General features: G+C 42.7%; 1 protein-coding gene across 1 annotated transcript in view; it reads left to right on the top strand.

The window, feature by feature from the left end:
* Positions 1-15,757, top strand: part of LOC115461761 (C-type lectin domain family 4 member M-like) — a 73,520-nt gene extending 57,763 nt beyond the window's left edge. The window contains exons 7-8 of the mRNA XM_030191806.1: positions 4,884-4,997; positions 15,684-15,757. Of these exons, the coding sequence (XP_030047666.1) occupies positions 4,884-4,997; positions 15,684-15,757 (188 nt within the window). The remainder of the gene's footprint in view (positions 1-4,883; positions 4,998-15,683) is intronic.
* Positions 15,758-20,621: the final 4,864 nt, after the last annotated feature.

Below are 20,621 nucleotides of genomic sequence, written 5' to 3' on the forward strand. Positions count from 1 at the left end.
GCCCTTTAGGTGAACTTTCTGACTTTTTCCAGCAAGGGATAGAAGATGTGTCCATCTACCCGTTTCCAGTCCTTTGAAACCACAACTGACTCTACAGAAGTGCTGAAAAAAGCAATGAGTGAAACAACCAAAACTTCTCTGTTTTCCCCCTTGGGTATATGCCATCCAGTCCCAGAAATATTTGTTAGGGCCCTTTTACTAAGCCGCGTAAGCGTCTATGCGCGCCCAACGTGCATCAAAATGGAGTTACCGCCCGGCTACCGCATGGCTCTTGTGGTAATTTCATTTGTGGCGTGCATCTGAAATGCTTGTCTGAAAAATATTTTTTTATTTTAGGACGTGCGTAACGGACGGACGCCAAGTGGCAGTTGACACACGTAGGTCATTACCTCCCGGTTACTACATGAATCTTTACCGCTAGGTCAATGGCTGGCGGTAAGGTCTCAGACGCAAAATGGACACGCAGCAATTTTCATTTTGCCGCACGTCCATTTTCGGCAAAAATTTAAAAAAGGCATTTTTTTACAGGCGCGCTGAAAAATGGATCGGCATGCACCAAAAAACCCGTGCCTACACTATCGCAAACCATTTTTCAGCATACTTCATAGACCCCTAAGTATTTCACCTTCTCCTTGTCAGTCTCCACATAATGTTTCTCTTTCCCTCTTACAATCCTAACTTTCTACTTCCTACTGTTCCTCGCATTCCTAAAACATTGCAATGCCTCTCTGCTTTTCTAAACAAAAAAACAGCACCACGGGCCTTTAAAAATGGAACACAGTTCTTTAATGAATGAGCCTTGACAAAAAGACTCGACAAGGGCCGTGCTTCGGTGACTAGCACCTGCGTCAGGGGTCACAGTGATGTCGTGGAAAACTTGGGGAATAACTCAAATATATTCTTGGATACAGAAAGTGAAAGTGCCTTGTTTCTTTGTAGCTTTTACTACATGAGACGTGGGGTAAGGAATAATATATTGTAGAGGAATATATTTGAGTTATTCCCCAAGTTTTCCACGTCATCACTGGTGCTAGTCATCGAAACACGGCCCGTGTCAGGTCTTTTTGTCAAGGCTCATTCATTAAAGAACTGTGTTCCATTTTTAAAGGCCCATGGTGCTGTTTTTTCATTTGGACTTTAGTTTGTACTTCGTTCCCTTTCTTTTGTTATATCTCTGTTTTTCTAACAATTTATTCCTTCCAATTGCCTCTTTGCTCTCCTGTTTCCTCATCTTTTGCTACTGGATTGACTCTTTCTGTACTTTCTTCCTTTTTCCCTTCCCTTTTTAGGTACTTCTTTAGAAAAGTATATAGGCCTGTTTTATTTACTACAATACTGACCAACACCATCTGATAAGTACATAAGTACATAAGTAGTGCCATACTGGGAAAGACCAAAGGTCCATCTAGCCCAGCATCCTGTCACCGACAGTGGCCAATCCAGGTCAAGGGCACCTGGCACGCTCCCCAAACGTAAAAACATTCCAGACAAGTTATACCTAAAAATGAGGAATTTTTCCAGTCCATTTAATAGCGGTCTATGGACTTGTCCTTTAGGAATCTATCTAACCCCTTTTTAAACTCCGTCAAGCTAACCGCCCGTACCACGTTCTCCGGCAACGAATTCCAGAGTCTAATTACACGTTGGGTGAAGAAAACTTTTCTCCGATTCGTTTTAAATTTACCACACTGTAGCTTCAACTCATGCCCTCTAGTCCTAGTATTTTTGGATAGCGTGAACAGTCGTTTCACATCCACCCGATCCATTCCACTCATTATTTTATACACTTCTATCATATCTCCCCTCAGCCGTCTCTTCTCCAAGCTAAAAAGCCCTAGCCTTCTCAGCCTCTCTGGGTTCCAGTTGACCACCTACTATGACAACAGAAGCACACTCATGCCTCATCCTCCCTTCACAGCTCCTCTTCCAGCTTGTATCCCCTTTTCTAAAGTCTCTCCCCTCTTCCCAACCTCCTCCTTTCAGCTCGTTTCTGTTGAGAATTGGGGGGTCCCGAGCCCCCCCCAAGAAGGCTAGAGTGACCTTAATCTGACTCCATCTCTAAATAACACTAGTACTGGGGTAATCAAGGAGTTATTGCCTCTAAGGGAGACGTTAGGTCTAAGGAAAAGATACCAGCCTTATGACAAACTGGATTTAGATTACAAGTTATACAATGCATTTATACTTACAGCCTTTGATCATTAAGTGAAGCCCACAAATCATCATTTGGAATGAGGAGTTTATTTGCTAAGGTATAAGTCAAATCAGTGATTGACAACAGGCATGTACAATAAATTAATTATAGGAATATAATAAGCTGCAAACAGGGGTTAATTATTTGCTAATCTTTTATAATTTCTTTTACCAATTAGAGGTTTTACAAGGGAAAGCAATTAGGAAATTTGTCAATTTTGCTGGACACATTGGTTTCCCTTGGAGAGAGAGTGCCAACCCTTTTCTCTCTAACTCAAACCAGGAAATACCCGGATTTTTATAGGTGCCCTCAGGATATGGGTAATATGACAGTAGATATACCTGATTGGATCTATGCTAATGTCATGGTTGTCACTGATTGGCTCATGCTAATGAGTAGCTTCTATCTTGCTAACATGGTTTTATCTTTAGCTCGCTTCTTAAGCAAGACCCTGCTCACAGGAAAGTCTCCCTCCTCTCTTGGACAGCTAGTTCCCTATTTTCTCTGCACCTGGCATGACTCACTCATTGCTCAACTTGTTTTTCTAACTTACATTAGAGAAAATTCCACTTTGTAACAGATACGGGCTTCCATTTTGTGCTGAAATCCTCCATTTTGTTTCCATATCTATTTACCTAACTTTTAGGCCTCAATCCGGGCTACAAACTAGGTCATACTTTTCCAGTAAGCTCCCAGTTATGTCAGCCATCAGATTTCTGACTCAGCCAAGGTCTGTAATGGCCTGAGCTCTATGACTGGGCCCTCCACCATTCCAGTGGGGGGGTCTCTGGCTGTACCATAATTATATATTTCTCACCCCAAGGTCTCTACCTTATCCCCTCTTTACATGTCCTATCCCTTCTTAGTCTTCATATCATTGTTTTCTCCCCTTTTTCACTGGCATATTAGGACACACCGAACCGTACCCCCCTAGTTCACTGTTGCTGGTCTCTCCTCCCCTTGTAATCCATTAGATTTGTCAGAGGAGGTGGTAACAGCGGTTAGCATATCTGGGTTTAAAAAAGGTTTGGACAAATTCCTGGAAGAAAGGTCCATAGTCAGCTATTGAAACAGACATAGGAAGCAACTGCTTGCCCTGGGATTTGTAGTATGGAGTGTTACTACTCTGAGATTCTGCATGGAATCTTGCCACTCTTTAGGATTCCAGAAACTTGCTATGCTTTGGGGTTCTACATGGAATGTTGCTGCTCTTTGAGATTCTGCATGGAATCTTGTCACTCTTTAGGATTCCAGAATCTTGCTATTCTTTGGGGTTCTACATGGAATGTCGCTGCTCTTTGAGATTCTGCATGGAATCTTGTCACTCTCTAGGATTCCAGAATCTTGCTATTCTTTGGGGTTCTACATGGAATGTCGCTACTCTTTGAGATTCTGCATGGACTCTTGTCACTCTTTAGGATTCCAGAAACTTGGTTTTCTTTGGGGTTCTACATGGAATCTTGTCACTCTTTAGGATTCTAGAATCTTGCTATTCTTTGGGGTTCTACGTGGAATGTTGCCACGATTTGGGTTTGTGCCAGGTACTTGTGACTTGGCTTGGCACTGTTTGGAAAACAGAATACTGGGCTAGATGGACCATTGGTCTGACCCAGTATGGCTACTCTTACGTTCTAGATAAACAAGCCATAGGATCCACTTTTAAAACAGCAGAGAGTCTATGACTTATCACCCGCTTAATTTTATTTTCAACCAGTTAGACTAGTCTGCTCTTAGGTTTCACAGCTCTGACAGGTTTGTCCACCAGTCTATTTCATACCTATTATACACCCTATGAGGAAAAGCTAAAGCGGCTAGGGCAATTGTAGTGATCTACAGTTGGGTACAGTAGATTTTTGGTGGGTTTCAGAGGGCCGACCATTCAATATAGAAATATAGAATTAAAAAAGGTGCAGAGAAGGGCTACGAAAATGATAAAGGGGATGGGACGACTTCCCTATGAGGAAAGGCTAAAGCGGCTATGGCTTTTCAGCTTGGAGAAAAGGCGGCCGAGGGGAGATATGATAGAGGTCTATAAAATAATGAGTGGAGTTGAACTGGCAGATGTGAAGTGTCTATTCACGCTTTCCAAAAATACTAGGACTAGGGGGAATGCGATGAAGCTACAATGTAGTAAAGTTAAACCAAACTGGAGAAAATATTTCTTCACTCAACGCATAATTAAACTCTGGAATTCATTTCATACCTATACATTTTATGAGCAGATAAATTCAGTTCCCTGTTGAATGGACTTAGCCAGCTTATTTCTTGGTTACCCAATAAGATCCAATTAATAAACTGAGTACTTAGAATTTGAAAACAGGACCTTCAAGGTCAGAAGTGGAGCACATTAAGCTTTTCGGTTGCTTCCTCTACTTAGGGGCCAGATACAAAATATGCGGTAATCAATGTTCTTTAGTTCTTTCTGCCCCTGCTTTCTCACTATATATAATTGTCAGACTTCCTGTCCGCCTGCAGTCTCCCTTCATCTCCTGAACAGAGTGGGAGGCATTTAAAATGGCTGAGACAGTGTCTTATTCTGATCTACAATTTGGAAAAGCAAAAAGACCTAGATCTTCCCAATATTGCCCTGCAGGTAATATGAGATGTTCATTGTTTATTAAGAGGGCGACTGGATTTCTCACACCTGGGCATGAATATTATTTCTAAACTGTGTATAATTTCATGGAAGGTTCCTCGGTGCTGCAGGAGGATGGAGACATCAACTACGCTGCTGTAAGGTTCCCAGAACCACCGGAGGAAGAAAACAGCCCTGAATCTCCAAGGACTGAAGAAAAGCAGAAAGGTAAATTCCAAAAGCATAGAGTCATTTAAAGAATATATTTTAATGTTTAACTTTACTAGAATATGTGTGACAGAGATAAAACTGAAACAAACTTTGAGGCAGACCTGAAACAGAGAATTTGTATAGATCACGTACAAACCATATTTGGTATCTCATTTAAATGGATCATCATTTAGGGGAGTCATTTTCTCCCTCAGACTAAAGGAAAGAGCCTAAAAGATGGACAACCCTGGAGAAATAAGGGTGAGAGTATAATGTGAAAGCAACAAGGCTGATTATATAAAACGGGCCTTACACTAGCTCATGCACAACAGTGATATTAGCATAGGCAAAAAATGACTAAATGACACCCAAATAAACTATACCAAAGGGAAAAAATGTTTAAAAATACAACAAATGAAGTAAAGGTTACAAGATAACACTGGCAATGTGTGATACAGTGAGATAGAAGGGAAAGAAATGTCTCAGGATTGTCTTTATTCACTGCAGTGTGTGATACAGTCAGATAGAAAGGATAGAAATATCTTTGGATGGACTTTATTCCCTGCAGTAAGTGACAGATAGACTTCTACAGTCTGTGCCCTGAGAATGGCAAGGACAAATCAAAGTCAGGTATACATATAAAGTATCACATACCATGTAAAATGAGTTTATCTTGTTGGGCAGACTGGATGGACCGTTCAGGTCTTTATCTGCCGTCATTTACTATGTTACTCTTTGGGGTTCTACATGGAATGTTGCTACTAATTGGGATTCCAGAATCTTCAGAATTTTTAGTACAAGAACAGTGCTGGGCAGACTTCTACGGTCTGTGCCCTGAGAATGGCAAGGACAAATCAAACTCGGGTATAAAGTATCACATACCATGTAAAATGAGTTTATCTTGTTGGACAGACTGGATGGACCGTTCAGGTCTTTATCTGCCGTCATTTACTATGTTACTCTTTGGGGTTCTACATGGAATGTTGCTACTAATTGGGATTCCGGAATCTTGTAACTTTTTAGGATTTCAGAATCTTCAGCACTTTTAGTACAAGAAGAGTACTGGGCAGACTTCTTGGTCTGTGCCCTGAGAATGGCAAGGACAAATCAAACTCAGGTATACATATAAAGTATCACATACCATGTAAAATGAGTTTATCTTGTTGGGCAGACTGGATGGACCGTTCAGGTCTTTATCTGCCGTCATTTACTATGTTACTATATGTAAATGTCTGGGGATGTTTTTATTCCCTGTAGTGTGTAGTACAGAGATATAGAAGGAAGGGACAGAAATGCCTGGGGATGTTTTTTTCCCCCTCTCTGCAGTATGGTAAAGTGATGTGTTCCTTCCTCATCTGCTGACCTTGTTTTGCGTTGTATTTTAATAAACATTCTCAGGTTTTTATAAAATACTTTTAATATTATTTTAGTGTAGTAGGTGTGCTGATTTACTTAAATGCTGAAATGTAAAGGTTAAAAATGATAAATATCAAAAATTAATGTTGGTAACCTCTAATATTGGACAAACTAATTCTTAATGAATGAAAGGTAATATTACACTCTTCTGAAGCATATCTGAGGTTTTGTGGGTGACCTGGGGAACAATAAAGGCTGCCAATGTGGTTTCAGCTACTATTTGTGTACATCCTCAATGTAATCTTATGATAAGCCAAGTGAAATTGGTCAAGGGAGAGGTGTACCCACTTCTAACCTCCCCCTCCCCCATCAGCAACCCGTTGCACTGGAACATGGTCCTGCTCCTGGACTAGCTTGCTACACCCAGTGTAACTTAGACCAGTTCCTTATATCTTGATTAACTGTACAAAGAACTTGCCTTGACTTTAGCTAACCATCAAATTATCCCAACTGACTCTGTACCACCCATCTTGTCCCTCCGCTATATGGTAAGCTGTATTGTAGAAAAGGATTAGTATATCATAACAATGTTAATTGAATGTTTTAATTGTGTGCTTATTAGATATTTCATTGTATTATATCTCTGTTATTTGAATTTCAGTGCTGTTACATGTGTATATTTTTGATTCTGTTTCATGATAGTCCTATTATTAGGTCTCAATTTGCTGCTTTCAAATTTTCATCTTTCATTCTGTCTATGTCTTTACTGGTTTATTTTACTATTGTTATGCTGTTAACAAAATTGTAAGTTTGATGTTAAACTGTACCTACTGTACACTGCCTTGGGTGAATCTCTTCATAAAGGCGGTTAATAAATCCCAATAAATTGTTGTATTTTCTTGAGGTACTAATGAAAACAGTGTGAGCCATATCCATAATCCCTTCACCCCCAGTGTACTTCCCCTATAAAGGGTTGTACTTCACAGGGCTAGACAGAAAGCCCTCCCACCGTTCTTGAAAACATGATGTTCATTGAAACTCCTGTTTATTATTCAGTTACATTACATGTTGTTCGGTTTCAGGAAAAGCAGATTCTGGGGTGGATGAGCTAAAATTGTGCCTGTGCACCTCGCCCGGTGATGCCCTCCCCCCCACCCCTCCACCCACTTCATCACCACCCATGAGAGGAAATGGATTGAGAGTACATTTTCGCTCTGTACTGCCCCACCTCTTGCATAACCCTTTTCTACAGAACTGGTGAAGGGTAAGATAGGAGGGAATTTAAATGATAACAGAGTTTAGTATAAGAAGGTAATGGCAGAAAACAGACAGAATTTGTCAGCAGAAAAACAAGTGGTTCAAAGTAATGGCAGTTCTTCCCTCTGCAATGTGTACGAAAACATTTAAATAATAGAAGCAATAAATTTAGTACAACACAGGTAGGGTAAGCAACCATCAGGGCCAGGCTATTCCTTCACATGAAGTAACCAGCCACCTAGAGTGCCAAAATCTAGTTTGGTCTGTCAGCCAGTGCTCATCACACACATCCCCACAATTGCCTCAGCTCCTCCTCCATTACCCATAAGAGTGGACAAATAATCAGGCCTAATATGCAGGAAGAGTGGCCTAGTGGTTAGGATGGTGGACTTTGGTACTGAGGAACTGAGTTCAATTCCCACTTCAGGTACAGGCAGCTCCTTGTGATTCTGGGCAAGTCACTTAACCCTCCATAGCCACATTGAGCCTGCCATGAGTGGGAAAGTGCAGGGTACAAATGTAACAAAATTTGCAGATCATTATTTTCACAGACCCAGTACTCATGGCTGTGACCTCTGTGGCTACTGCTGCAGTCCCTCACTTCCATCTGGACAGGGCTCCTGCTCTGCCCTTCCTTGCCCGGTCAGTCAGTTGATATTCCAAGGATTCCTTCTTCTGCATCTATGGATGCTGCTTTTAATTCCTAACCCTTACTTCTTCAGTACCCATGTTTTATCTTTCCCAGCTTAGTAATTCCCTTATCTCTTGTTTGTCCTGTTTGTCTGTCCTAATTAGATTGTAAGCTCTGTCGAGCAGGGACTGTCTCTTACATGTTCAGTGTACAGCGCTGCGTACGTCTAGTAACATTATAGAAATGATAAGTAGTAGTAGGAGTCTTTGGGATTCTGGAATCTTGCTACTCTAGGTTTCTGCGCGGAATCTTGCTAATCTTTGGGATTCCAGAATCTTGCTACTCTTTGTCAGTGCTTTTTTTTGTAGGAAAAAAGGTACCAGTGCACATTATGGGTGGGGGGTCACCATCTATGGCTCCGCCCCAGATATCCACACCCACAGTAGCCACACCCATCATACCAGCCATGGCACATATAAGCAATATCATTGAAAATACTATACCAGTATAGGAGAAAAAAATAACTTGTGATTTTTTTTCATTATAAATAATTTCTGTAAGAGCTCCAGTATTCCCAGTGCAAAATAAGACAGCAGATATAAATTCTGAAATTGGACATCTTCCAAACACTAAAATGAAAATAAAATTATTTTTTCTACCTTTGTTGTCTGGTGACTTTGTTTTTCTGATCATGTTGGTCCCAGTCTCTGATTCTGCTGTTCTCTATCTGCTCCCTTAACTCCACTTCCAGGGCTTCCTTTCCATTTATTTCTTTACTTTCCTCCTTTCTTCAATTCTTGCCCTACATCCATAGGTAAAAGCTGGGTCCTCTGCGGACTTGACTAGAGGAGGTATACAGTGAATCCAGCTTTTGCCTATTTTCTCCATCCATGTGCAGTTTTTCTCCTCTTTTCCCTTTCCCTCATCTCGTCAGTATGCTTCTCCTTCCTCTTTCCATCCATGTCCAGCATTTTTCCTCTCTCCTCCCCTCCATCCATGTTCATCTCACTTCCTCTCTCATCCCTCCCCTCCATCCATGTCCAGCATTTGAACTCTCTCCTCATCTCCTATACCCTTCCCTTCCCTATCAGCGTCCTGCCCTCGCAGAAACAGGAAACTACATCAGAGAAAGGCGGGATGCTAAGAGGGTAGGGAAGGGTAGAGGAGGTGAGCCTGTGCTGCTTTCACTAACGCTGTCACCGGCGCTGCGATTTCAGGTGAAAAAAGATTTAAACGCGGGTGGCAGGAACAGAAAGCAGGGCACAAAAAAAGCACTGCTCTTTGTCCTTATCCCTCATTTGTCCTGTTTGTCTGTCCTGATTATATTGTAAGCTCTGCCGAACAGGGACTGTCTCTTACATGCTCCTTGTACAGCACTGCGTACGTCTAGTAGTACTATAGGAATGATAAGTAGTAGTAGGAGGAGGAGTCTTTGGGATTCCAGAATGTTGCTACTCTTTGGGATTCTGCACAGAATCTTGCTTCTGTTTGGGATTCCGGAATCTTGCTTCTCTTTGGGATTCCAGAATGTTGCTACTCTTTGGGATTCTGCATGGAATCTTGCTACTCTTTGGGAGTCTGCACGAAATCTTGCTTCTCTTTGGATTCCGGAATGTTGCTACTCTTGGGATTCTACATGGAATCTTGATACTCTTTGTCCTTATCCCTCATTTGTCCTCTTTGTCTGTCCTGATTACATTATAAGCTCTGTCAAGCAGGGACTGTCTCTTACATATTCATTGTACAGTGCTACGTACATCTAGTAGCGCTATAGAAATGATAAGTAGTAGTAGTAGTAGTAGTAGTAGTAGAAGTACTATTCCCTGCTCTCACAAAGGTAGCATTGGGAGGCTGACTTTCTTCCCAGTCCTTTTGTTTGTTTACTGTCCCTGAGCCCTCTTTGGGATTCTGTCAGGTATTTGTGATCTAGATTGGCCACTGTCAGAGACAAGATGTTGGCCTTGGTGGACCTTTGGCCTGTCCCAGTATGACACTTATGTTATTATAGTAGAAGTACTCCATCCAACTAATTGACCACTTTCTACCTAGCCTTTGTGTGTGTCTCAACCACCTTCTCCAACAGTTTCTTGTGCACTCTTCAACCCGACAGGGAGCAGAGCAGCAGAGTGAAGACAGGCTTGGAGTTGTGGATACGAGATGGAAATATATCCCCTGATGCAGCATTCCTGAAATGGGGGCTCCCTGTCGGGTTGAAGAGTGGAGACCACGGAAGTGAGCGGAACACGATAGCAGTTGGAAAAAGCTAAGTGGTTCTTGGCGGGGTCTCTGGCTACATCTTATATAAGCACCACAAGCTTTTGAGAGAATTTAGAACTAAGAGTGCACAAGAAACTGTTGGAGAAGGTGGTTGAGACACACACAAAGGCTAGGTAGAAAGTGGTCAATTAGTTGGATGGAGTTTTTTTGAAGCTAGATGATGATTCGCCATAACTGAAGCCCTATAGCCAGATACGTTGGGTGGGCTGGTTGGCGAAACTGAAGCTTTTTTCTCCATCTATAAGATTGACCAGTAGGCATATTGTGTGGGATGTCTCACAGGATTTTTTACACAGCCAGTGTGAGGTTGTGCTTGGATTTTCAGTGTAATTGAATCAAGCTTGAGTGAACTAGTGGTCAATTGTATAACATATGCCACAAATTCTGCCTTGCAATTCTTGGCATTTTGTACAACATAATGTATATATATTGTCCATAGGATTAATAAAAACATTGGCTTCTCTGGTGATCAAACAAGTTTTACATGCACATTTTCTGTGTCCTCCTTGTATCACTTATCTGTGGGAGTTGTGCTGGTCTTAACTCTTTTAGATTCTTGTCACATGAAAATGCTATTCTAAATTTAAGTTGTTCAAATACTGGATGAGATTTTAAAATGTCCAAGTTAGTCTTAATAACGTTAGCCACCTCTTCCCCTCCCTTCACAAATCGTAATACACAAGTGTTATTCTGTTGTTTCATTCTTGTCCTTCTTACTTCTAGAGTGTGTGGTAAAAGGAATTTGCAAAAAAAGGATTGAGCAAGTTCCTGGAGGAAATGTCCATAAAATGTTATTAAAGTAGACTTGGGGAAAGCCACTGCTTGCCTCTGCTTTTTGGGATCCTGCCAGATTCTGGGGACCTGGCTTGGCCATTGTTGGAAAGGATACAGGGCTTGTTGGACCCAGTATGGAAGTTCTTATGCTAAAAACATAGTATCAGACCAATGGTCTATCTAGCCGAATATCCTACTTCCATCCAAGTGGCCAATCCAGGTCACTAGTACCTGGATTGGCCACTTGTTTAGGTAAATGTATGCTAATAATGTTCTCTTTCTCCAGCATGTCGAATCTTGTATTTTCTCTGTGTTTATAGACCTCAACATGGCTTAATAAATAGGGTACGTTGTGATGAATTCTTTCCTTTCTCTCTCCTAGTACTTCCCCAGCGATGCCGATTGTACCTTTGGTTCCTTGCTTCTCTTTCTCAGTTAATCTTGTGTCTTCTTTTACTGATTGTGTCAATCACCCTGGGAGCTCTCTGTAAGTATAATAAGTCATTCTCCTGTGTTGCAGCACATCCAACACATAGATATAATCCTGGGAGCAGATGCAAATTTGTGCATATCGGGTCTGGCTCTGGGAGCCTGTTTTATAACGACAATTAGGGCCCAATATTTAAAGCAGTTTAAGCAGGTAGGAGAGGTTCTGACCCACTTAAATCATGCTCAGCAAGCCGACCACCAATACTCAGCAGCACTTAACTGGGCAATCTCGCTGAACATTGTCACCAACTGGCCATTTTTGGAGTGGTCTAGAGAGGGGCGTTCCAAGGGCGAAGTTGGGGAAGAGCTAGCAGCTATTTGGGGGTTGGCAATATTGAGTGTCGGTGCCTGCATAGGATTTGTTTTAAAAAGCAGTCCTAACGGTGGTCAATTAGGTTTAGGTTAGATTTATGACTTTTAAACCACCCTTATCCAGGGTGAGATACAAAATATACACATACAGTACTCTAACATCCATTGGTTAATCATTCCACATCTTTGTGGCAATAAAATGAAAAGTGGACATGAAAATCTGTTTATATTTATCCCCTTTTCCTATTGGAAAATATAATATCATTCGATCCCTCAACTGCTTCTCCTTGCAAAAAGATGGTGATGACACAGGCCCCAGACATAAATTGCAGGGCTTGACCAAATAAGATTTGGTGTATATTTTGAAGATTATATTTGCCTTTATAGGTAACCAATATGTTTTAACCATTAAAGGAGTTACACTAACAAATTTACTAGCAAAATATACTAATCTCTCACTGCTACATTCTGCAGTGTCTGTGGTTTCTTCAAAATGTTACTTGAACATCCTACATATAGCATATTACAATAATCCAGTTGACTAGTAATTAATTTTTGAACAACCAAATTAAACTGGTCAATCTCCAACAGTTTCTTATATATATATATATATATATATATATAAAATCTTTTTTGATAACGATGCAACGTAAGTTTCAAATGACGTAGTACTGTCCAAGATAACTCCCAGAACTTTCATTGATGTTACCTAAGGAAAACAAGTCCCATTAACAGACAGATTTTGATATAAGTTACTTGCTTTAGTGGATGAGCCAAAAACAGAAACTGTGGTTTTATCTAAATTCACTTTGAACCGGTGTAATGTAATCCAATTTTACACTACATTTTGCAGACTGTTCAACAAGCAAAGCCCCATTAAACCAAGCTGTGTCCTTTGCCTTTTCCTCAACTCCCCTTTTCCAAGTTCTCTAGTGTTCAAACATGTCCCCGTCATTATTTTTTAATATCAAATTCATGTTATTCCAGAATGATTTTTAAAAAAATTAATTTTACCTCTAGAATAAACTAAATCCTGTGCTGGTCTATTTCTTTTACCTATCATTTTCCATTCCACGGTAAACTCTAATCTATAATGATCAGTGCATGCCAGAAGGTGCCAGCTAGGATCAGTCCAATTTGTAGATAAGAGCAAGACAGATAGAGAGGGAAATACAGCATACATAGAAAGTATACAAACAAAAAAAGCAACACTGGGCCTTCAAGACTGAGACAACAGGAGTCCTTTATTGACAAGTAACCCGACACAGGCCATGTTTTGGCATTAAACAACGCCTGCCTCAGAGGTTCATCTTTTAATGATAAATCTTGTAGCTGTGCTGCAGCGTCTCTTGAATCAACTTCACACTCGAGATTAGATGATCCACAAAAGAATTTTTTGAAGTTGATCCAAGAGACGCTGCAGGCACAACTACAAGATAATTAGATTGTAAGCTCTGTGGAGCAGGGACTGTCTCTTCATGTTCAAGTGTACAGTGCTGCATATGTCTAGTAGCGCTTTAGAAATGATAAATAGTAGTAGTAGTAAGTAGTATTTATCATTAAAAGACGAACCCCTGAGGCAGGCGTTGTTTAACGCCGAAACACGGCCCGTGTCGGGTCACTTGTCAATAAAGGACTCCTGTTGTCTCAGTCTTGAAGGCCCAATATGTAGATAAACCAGAGGTAAATGTAAAAAGATCTAATTAATGGCCTCTAATTATCTAATTGAGTAAAACCTAAAGAACAAAGAGGCCCTTTTAAATGGCATGGTAGGCTCTATGTACGTGCAGTGCACGCCAAAACGAGACTACTGCCAGGTTAGTGCACACCCCTGGCGGTAATTTTGGATTTGGCTCATGCCCATAAATCCAGGACAACTTATTTCCTACCACACGCGGCGTTTCCAGTGTTAATCGGAAGTTGGCGCGTGCCGACCGATCACCACGCATGTAGCATGTGAGACCTTACTGCTAGATCAATGGGTGGCGTTAATGGCTCAGGCCGTAAATAGGCAGACGCCGGTTTCAATTTTACTGCAGGCCCTTTTCCCGGCCCATTGAAAAAAAAGCCGTTTTTCGCAGACGTGATTAAAACTGGCCCAGTGCGCACCAAAAGCACATGCCTACACTACTGCAGGCCACTTTTTGCTGCGCCTTATTATTATTTATTACATTTGTACCCCGCACTTTCCCACATATAGCAAGCTCAATGTGGCTTACACAGTAAAAAAACAATACAAATTCTGAAAAAAGAATATTACAAGCTGTAATAAACATTATAATGATAAGGTTTTAAGAATAAATAATTTGGATATGGGAAGGTAAAGATAGGATAGTCAAAAGAAAAGGAGATTGGGAGGGGTAGGTTATGGAAAGATGGAGTATAAAAGATTGGCGGGTGAGTATGATAAGATTTGGGAGAAGGTCAGAGGTATAATCTGTGTCAGAGTCAATGTCAATGTCAGAATAGGAGTAGTGTAAGTGGGCTGATAGGATTAAGTTGGGTCGTTAGGATAGACTTGTTTGAAAAGATGTGTCTTCAACATTTTCCTGAAGGGTAGATAGTCATTAATAGTTCGGATGGATCTAGGTAGAGCATTCCAAAGCTGACTACCCAAGAAGGAAAAACTGGATGCATAGTAGATTTTGTATTTAATTCCTTTGCAGTTGGGAAGGTGTAGATTGAGGTAAGTGCGTGAGGACATTGAACTATTTCTGACTGGAAGGTCGATCAGATCATTCATATAGCTAGGGGATTCTCCATATATGATCCTGTGAATCATTGTATGGACCTTGAAAAATATTCTTCCTTTGATGGGGAGCCAGTGAAGCTTCTTCCAAAGAGGAAGCTTAGTAAAAGGACCCCTTAGTTCTTGAACATTCGAATCATCTTTTTGATCTAAATGCAAATTGAAATATCCAACAATAATGCAATATTTAATAATTTACAATTAAATATTAAAAAAATTGTTTTGCCCCAGACCATTTCCTTAGCAGATGATAAAATAGTAAACAGTATAAAGTGTCCTGTAATGAGGGATCATCTATATTAACTGGCATAATTCCCAATTCAGCTGTTCTTGCTACATTGCAAAAGGATAATTACAAAAAATAAAATCTCTATAAATTAATGTTATCCCTCCACCTCTACGATCCTTCTATGGCACATGTGATAAGATCTTATAACTTGATATATATCATATAATAAATGGTCAACTTGCAAATGGAAGCAAGTTTATGTACGACAAGCTAGTCCAGTTCCAAAATCACTGTTCGCAGAATAAAATTCTAAAACACGCTAATTATCTCACAGAGTAGACAAATCTTCCAGACAGTTAAATCCATTACGCTCCCTTAAGAAGGAGACTGATCTACTCTTGGGCTCATTTTCGAAAGAGAAGGACGCCCATCTTTTGACACAAATCGGGAGATGGGCGTCCTTCTACCAGGGTCGCCCAAATTGCCGCAGCTTGGTAAAAGAGGCCCTGAAAGACTGCAGCAAAAATATTTTTTTTCTAAGTATTGCAGTTTTTGCTTCCCAGTTTTTGATATCTTCACATCATGATACCATTATGGTAGGTGATTGCTCCGTGTCTGATTGTTATATAGTTGTGGCAAACCACAAGAATGTCTTTGATGCCATTTTGGATATTTCTCCAATTACGGGGATCCAAGAAGATTGAGGCAAAATAAGCAATTATCCTTGCCCAAGTTTATTGCATACCTCTGGATTGAGCCAGATGTGTCTCTGAATTGAAAATGCCAGGGTCAAGGCCAGGAGTTTCTTAGGCATATATACAGCTGGGTGGCTGGTGAATGTGAGGATCGCTTGGACACGTGCCTACCTGGTACAAAGTTGGTGGATCTCACGCATTACCTAGATAAGATTTTTAACAGTGCTGGAGAGAAGCACTCTCTGTCTTCCTCAGATCTCGCTGTCAACCTCTTTCTTAATTTTCTGTAGTACCGTGAAAAGTTATTACCTTTGTCCCCAATCTCTCTGCAGATCACACACGTTCAAATAATGGAGAATTGTGCCTGAATCAAACAAGGTCAGATTTACAGAGCACCAAGGAGAAGTTACAGAGATGGGAGGCGCTGAGAGGTACACCTTCTATAATCCAATCAGGACACTGGAAGCCAAATTTTGAAATCTATTTATGTGGGTAAAAGTGTTAATCAGCTTTCTAAGAATTGCTGCTGATTAATGTTTGTGTTTGTGGAACAACATGTGTATTTTTATGGTTCATTTTATTTACAGAAAATAAAAAAAAAAAACAGTCCTGTGAAAAAACAATTCAACAGTAAGTAACAGAAGAGAAACCACCCCCTGGGGTGAGATTAGGGTAGGGGAGGAAGTGACTATGCAAGTTATATTTTCATAATTCCATGTGCACTGTTACAGTAGAGTCATAAAGGAATCCTGTGCAGTAGGAATGGATCCTCAGAAGCTTAGCCAAAATTGGGTGGCGGAGCAGGTGGGGGAAGAGAGGTTGATGGTTGGGAGGCGAGGATAGTGGAGGGCAGACTTATACAGTCTGTGCCAGAGCCGGAGATGGGAGGCGGGACTGGTGGTTGGGAGGCGGGGATAGTGCTGGGCAGACTTATACGGTCTGTGCCAAAGCCGGAGATGGGAGGCGGGACTGGTGGTTGGGAGGCGGGAAATACTGCTGGGCAGACTTGTACGGTCTGTGCCAGAGCCGGTGATGGGAGGCGGGACTGGTGGTTGGGAGGCGGGAAATACTGCTGGGCAGACTTGTACGGTCTGTGCCCTGAAAAGGCAGGTACAAATCAAGGTAAGGTATACACATATGAGTTTATCTTGTTGGGCAGACTGGATGGACCATGCAGGTCTTTTTCTGCCGTCATCTACTATGTTACTATCTATATTAATAAATCCCACCTCGCAGGACATGGGTGGCTGGAAGGAAGCAGGGGGAGGGGAGGGTCGCTGCACATGGGTGGCTACAGGGAACAGGGAGATAGGGATGGGGCTCCACACACCACATGGGTGCCTGCAAGGGGGACAGGGGATACAGGACGGACACTGCAGGGCGAGCAGGGGGACAAAAGGGTTGGTGGTCATCAGGGGGGACAGGTGGGTCGATGGACATGGCTGGCCACAGGGGAGGAACAGGGAAAAAGGAGAGGAGTGTCCTCAGACATGGGTGGCTGCACAGGAGGGGAGGGTCGCTGGACATGGGTAGCTGCAGGGGGGGCAGGGGGACAGAAGGGTCGCTGGACATGGCTGGCTGCAGGGGGGACAGGGGAGAGAGGAGGGACGCTGCACATGCGTGCCTGCAGGGAGACAGGAGGGATGCTGGGGGGGGGGGGGCCTGAGACTACATGGGTGGCTGCAGGGGAGACAGGAAGGACGCAGTAGGGGAGAGGAGGGTTGATGGGCATGGGTGGCTGCAGGGGGATGCTGGACATGGGTGGCTGCAGGGGGAACACAGGGAGAGGAGGGTCGCTGCACATGCCTGGCTGCAAGGGGGCAGGGGAGAGGGAGGGGGTGAGGGGGTTCCTCACACCACACACGCAGTCACTCATTCTCTGTCTGCCACATACACTCTCACTCACACACTCACTGTCTTTGTCCCTCTCTCTCACACAGTGTCACACAGAAACACAAACACTGTCTCTCACACACTCTCTCTCTCTCTCTCTCGCACAAACACATACACTCTGTCTCTCTCTCTCTCTCACATTCTCTCTCTGACACACACGCTCCATCTCTCACACACGGTCTTTCTGAAACATACACTCCAAGGAAAACCTTGCTAGCGCCCATTTCATTTCTAACAGAAACGGGCCTTTTTTTACTAGTGTTACAATAAGTTTCAAAGGAAAAGTACATGTGTACTTGTCGGACCAATGTAAGTGCCAGCACTATTTGCTTATTTATTTATTGAGAACATTTATATCCCACATATTCCCACTAAGGCAGGCTCTATGTGGCTTACAGTGGTTTTAATAAGAGAACATCATAACAGTTCTAGTACAACACAAAGTATAAGGTACATAAAGGAGGGAAGGAACAACAGGAGTAACGAAAGAGGGATACCAAGAGGTTAAGCAGCGGAGGAGTATGATCTATCACAAAGATAAGTCTTGAGGGATTTTTTAAACAGATTGTGATCGACAGTCTCTTTTAGTGTTGACAGCAGAGCATTCCAGTAGCGGGGACAAAGAAAGCAGAAAGAGGAGGTGAAGAGTAGCTTGTATCTTAGGTTCCTGCAGTTGGGACAGTGGAGATTGAGGTAATTGCGGGACGGCTTCTTGGAATTTCTGAGAGGGAGGTCAATCAAGCTGTACATGTAAGATTTGTGAGATTACAGAGTTTGAACTCGATGCGCGCTTTAATCGGTAGCCAGTGGAGCTTCTCTCTGAGAGGCTTAGGTGCCTCAAACCTGGATTTACCAAATAGTAATCTCGCCGCTGTGGTCTGCGCCGTCTGGAGTTTCTTAAGGGTTTGTTCTTTCCAGCCGGTGTAGATCCCATTGCTGATTGGCTCATTCTTCAGTTAAGTTGTGCATGCAGCTCATAGGGCCATATATACAACCAATGACTCGGGATGGGAGTACTAGGCTGTTTGGGGTCTGGTGGTTCCATGGACCTCCAGCCCCTGTGTTTGACAGGTCTGGGCTTTTGACAACCCAGACCTATCAAACAAGTGCGGGATGATTGTGCCTCAGCGCATGCTCCCGCACTTTACCCCATGATCGGAGATAATAGTGTGCATAAATTTACATGCTATTATCTCTGATCATAGGGGCGGTAAAGCCCCACGCTATTCCAGTGCTATTTTTAGAGCGCTGTTTGGAACAGCGCGGGGCTTTCGATCATCTGCCATAAGCTTAAGTTGAACTGGCGCTAGATACGGCTAAGGGGGACAGTCCTTGAGACAGCCCGCGGAGGCGAAACATGCATATCGGACATAGCGCCCCCCCCCCCCCCCCATCTGACAATATTTAAGATAAGTACTAAATAGTTTTCATTACTTATAAATCAAATTTGAATTGCACAGAAGTTTGGTCAACTGGGTGTACCGATGAGGAAGTATGTGCCAATTACTTTGCTAGTGTCATTACCAGGGGCGTAGCCAGACTTCGGCGGGAGGGGATCCAGAGCCCGAGGTGAGGGGGCTGATTTTAGCTCCCTTCCGGTGCCGTCCCCCCTGGTGCCATTGCCGACACCCCCCGCCGCCGCCAGCACCACCACCAACAACTTTGACCCACTCCCTGCCGACGACCCTCTTGACCCCCCTGCCCGCCCGCCGTCGCCATCACCTACCTTTGCTGGCGGGGAACCCCAACCCCCGCCAACCGAGGTCCTCTTCTTCTTTCATTCTGTTTCTGAGTCTGACGTCTTGCACGTACAACGTGCAGGATGTCAGACTCAGAAACAAAACGAAGGAAGAAGACTTTGTCTGGTGGGGGTTGGGGTCCCCCACCAGCAATGGTAGCAGACGGCGACGGCGGGTTGACGGCGGGTTGATGGCGGGAGGGGGGGGTTGAGAAGGTCGTTGGCAGGGGGTCCAGGGCCAAATCTATGGGGGCCCAGGCCCCCATGGCCCCATAGTAGCTACGCCCCTGGTCATTACACAAGCAAGTGGCACCGTTGAGCTCACCAAGAATTTGAAAATCATTCTTTATTAAATACAGTTTTGGAAGATTAGTTTGCGTTGGACTTTGTATAAGGTTGCAGGTATTGTGGATATAGTGGGAGTTAAGAGATTACTTTGACTGAGATAATGACATTAGTGTAACTCGGGTCAGTTCATGTTCTGTTCGACACACAGGTCAGCAGTATGAGTTCTGTCCAGAGGGATGGAGACCCTGGAAAGGAAAGTGTTACTTTGTATCTGCGGAGAAAAAAGACCGGACTTCCAGCCTGCAGGACTGTGTTTCCAGAAACTCTCACCTGGCAATGCTCAAGAACTCGAGAAAGCTGGTAAAAGTGGATTTCATTTTCCCGATTATAGACACTTCATGTGATGTACTGCGGAGAGAAGGGGATGTACAGTAATTATGTGAAAGAATTAGGACAACTTCAAGAACTCATGAGATCCAATTCCTGCTCTCTCATTGCCTCTTTGTGTCATCTGAGGCTAACGCCATCACTTTCCATCCATCTGTTGTAATTGATAAATCACATTAACAAGTCTTGACTGATTCAGAAGTAATTAAGATCACTTTAGTGTGAAGCATCCCAGAATATGCCATACTATATAAAAAGTACGACCCTTGACCCTCGAATAAGGCCTGGTATATTCTGGGATGCTTCACACACAATTAATGTCCATGTGCTAATGTTTCTAAAGCCAAAAACGGGATAAGAGTCCCACAACTGCAGTCTACAAAAAAAATCAAAGCAAGGGATCCTTAAAGAATCATGAACAAACAGCACATCTCTCTTAAATCTCTTCAAAAAAATGGCGGGAAAAGCCTCAAGGAGCCAAAATAGGCTTTAAAAAGCTCAAGGCTTAAAGGCCCAAAAAACCCTCCATAAAGTACACTTGCTTCTATGTACTAACTGTCTTCATAA

Source organism: Microcaecilia unicolor, chromosome 2 (assembly GCF_901765095.1).
Source record: "Microcaecilia unicolor chromosome 2, aMicUni1.1, whole genome shotgun sequence".
NCBI lineage: Eukaryota > Metazoa > Chordata > Amphibia > Gymnophiona > Siphonopidae > Microcaecilia > Microcaecilia unicolor.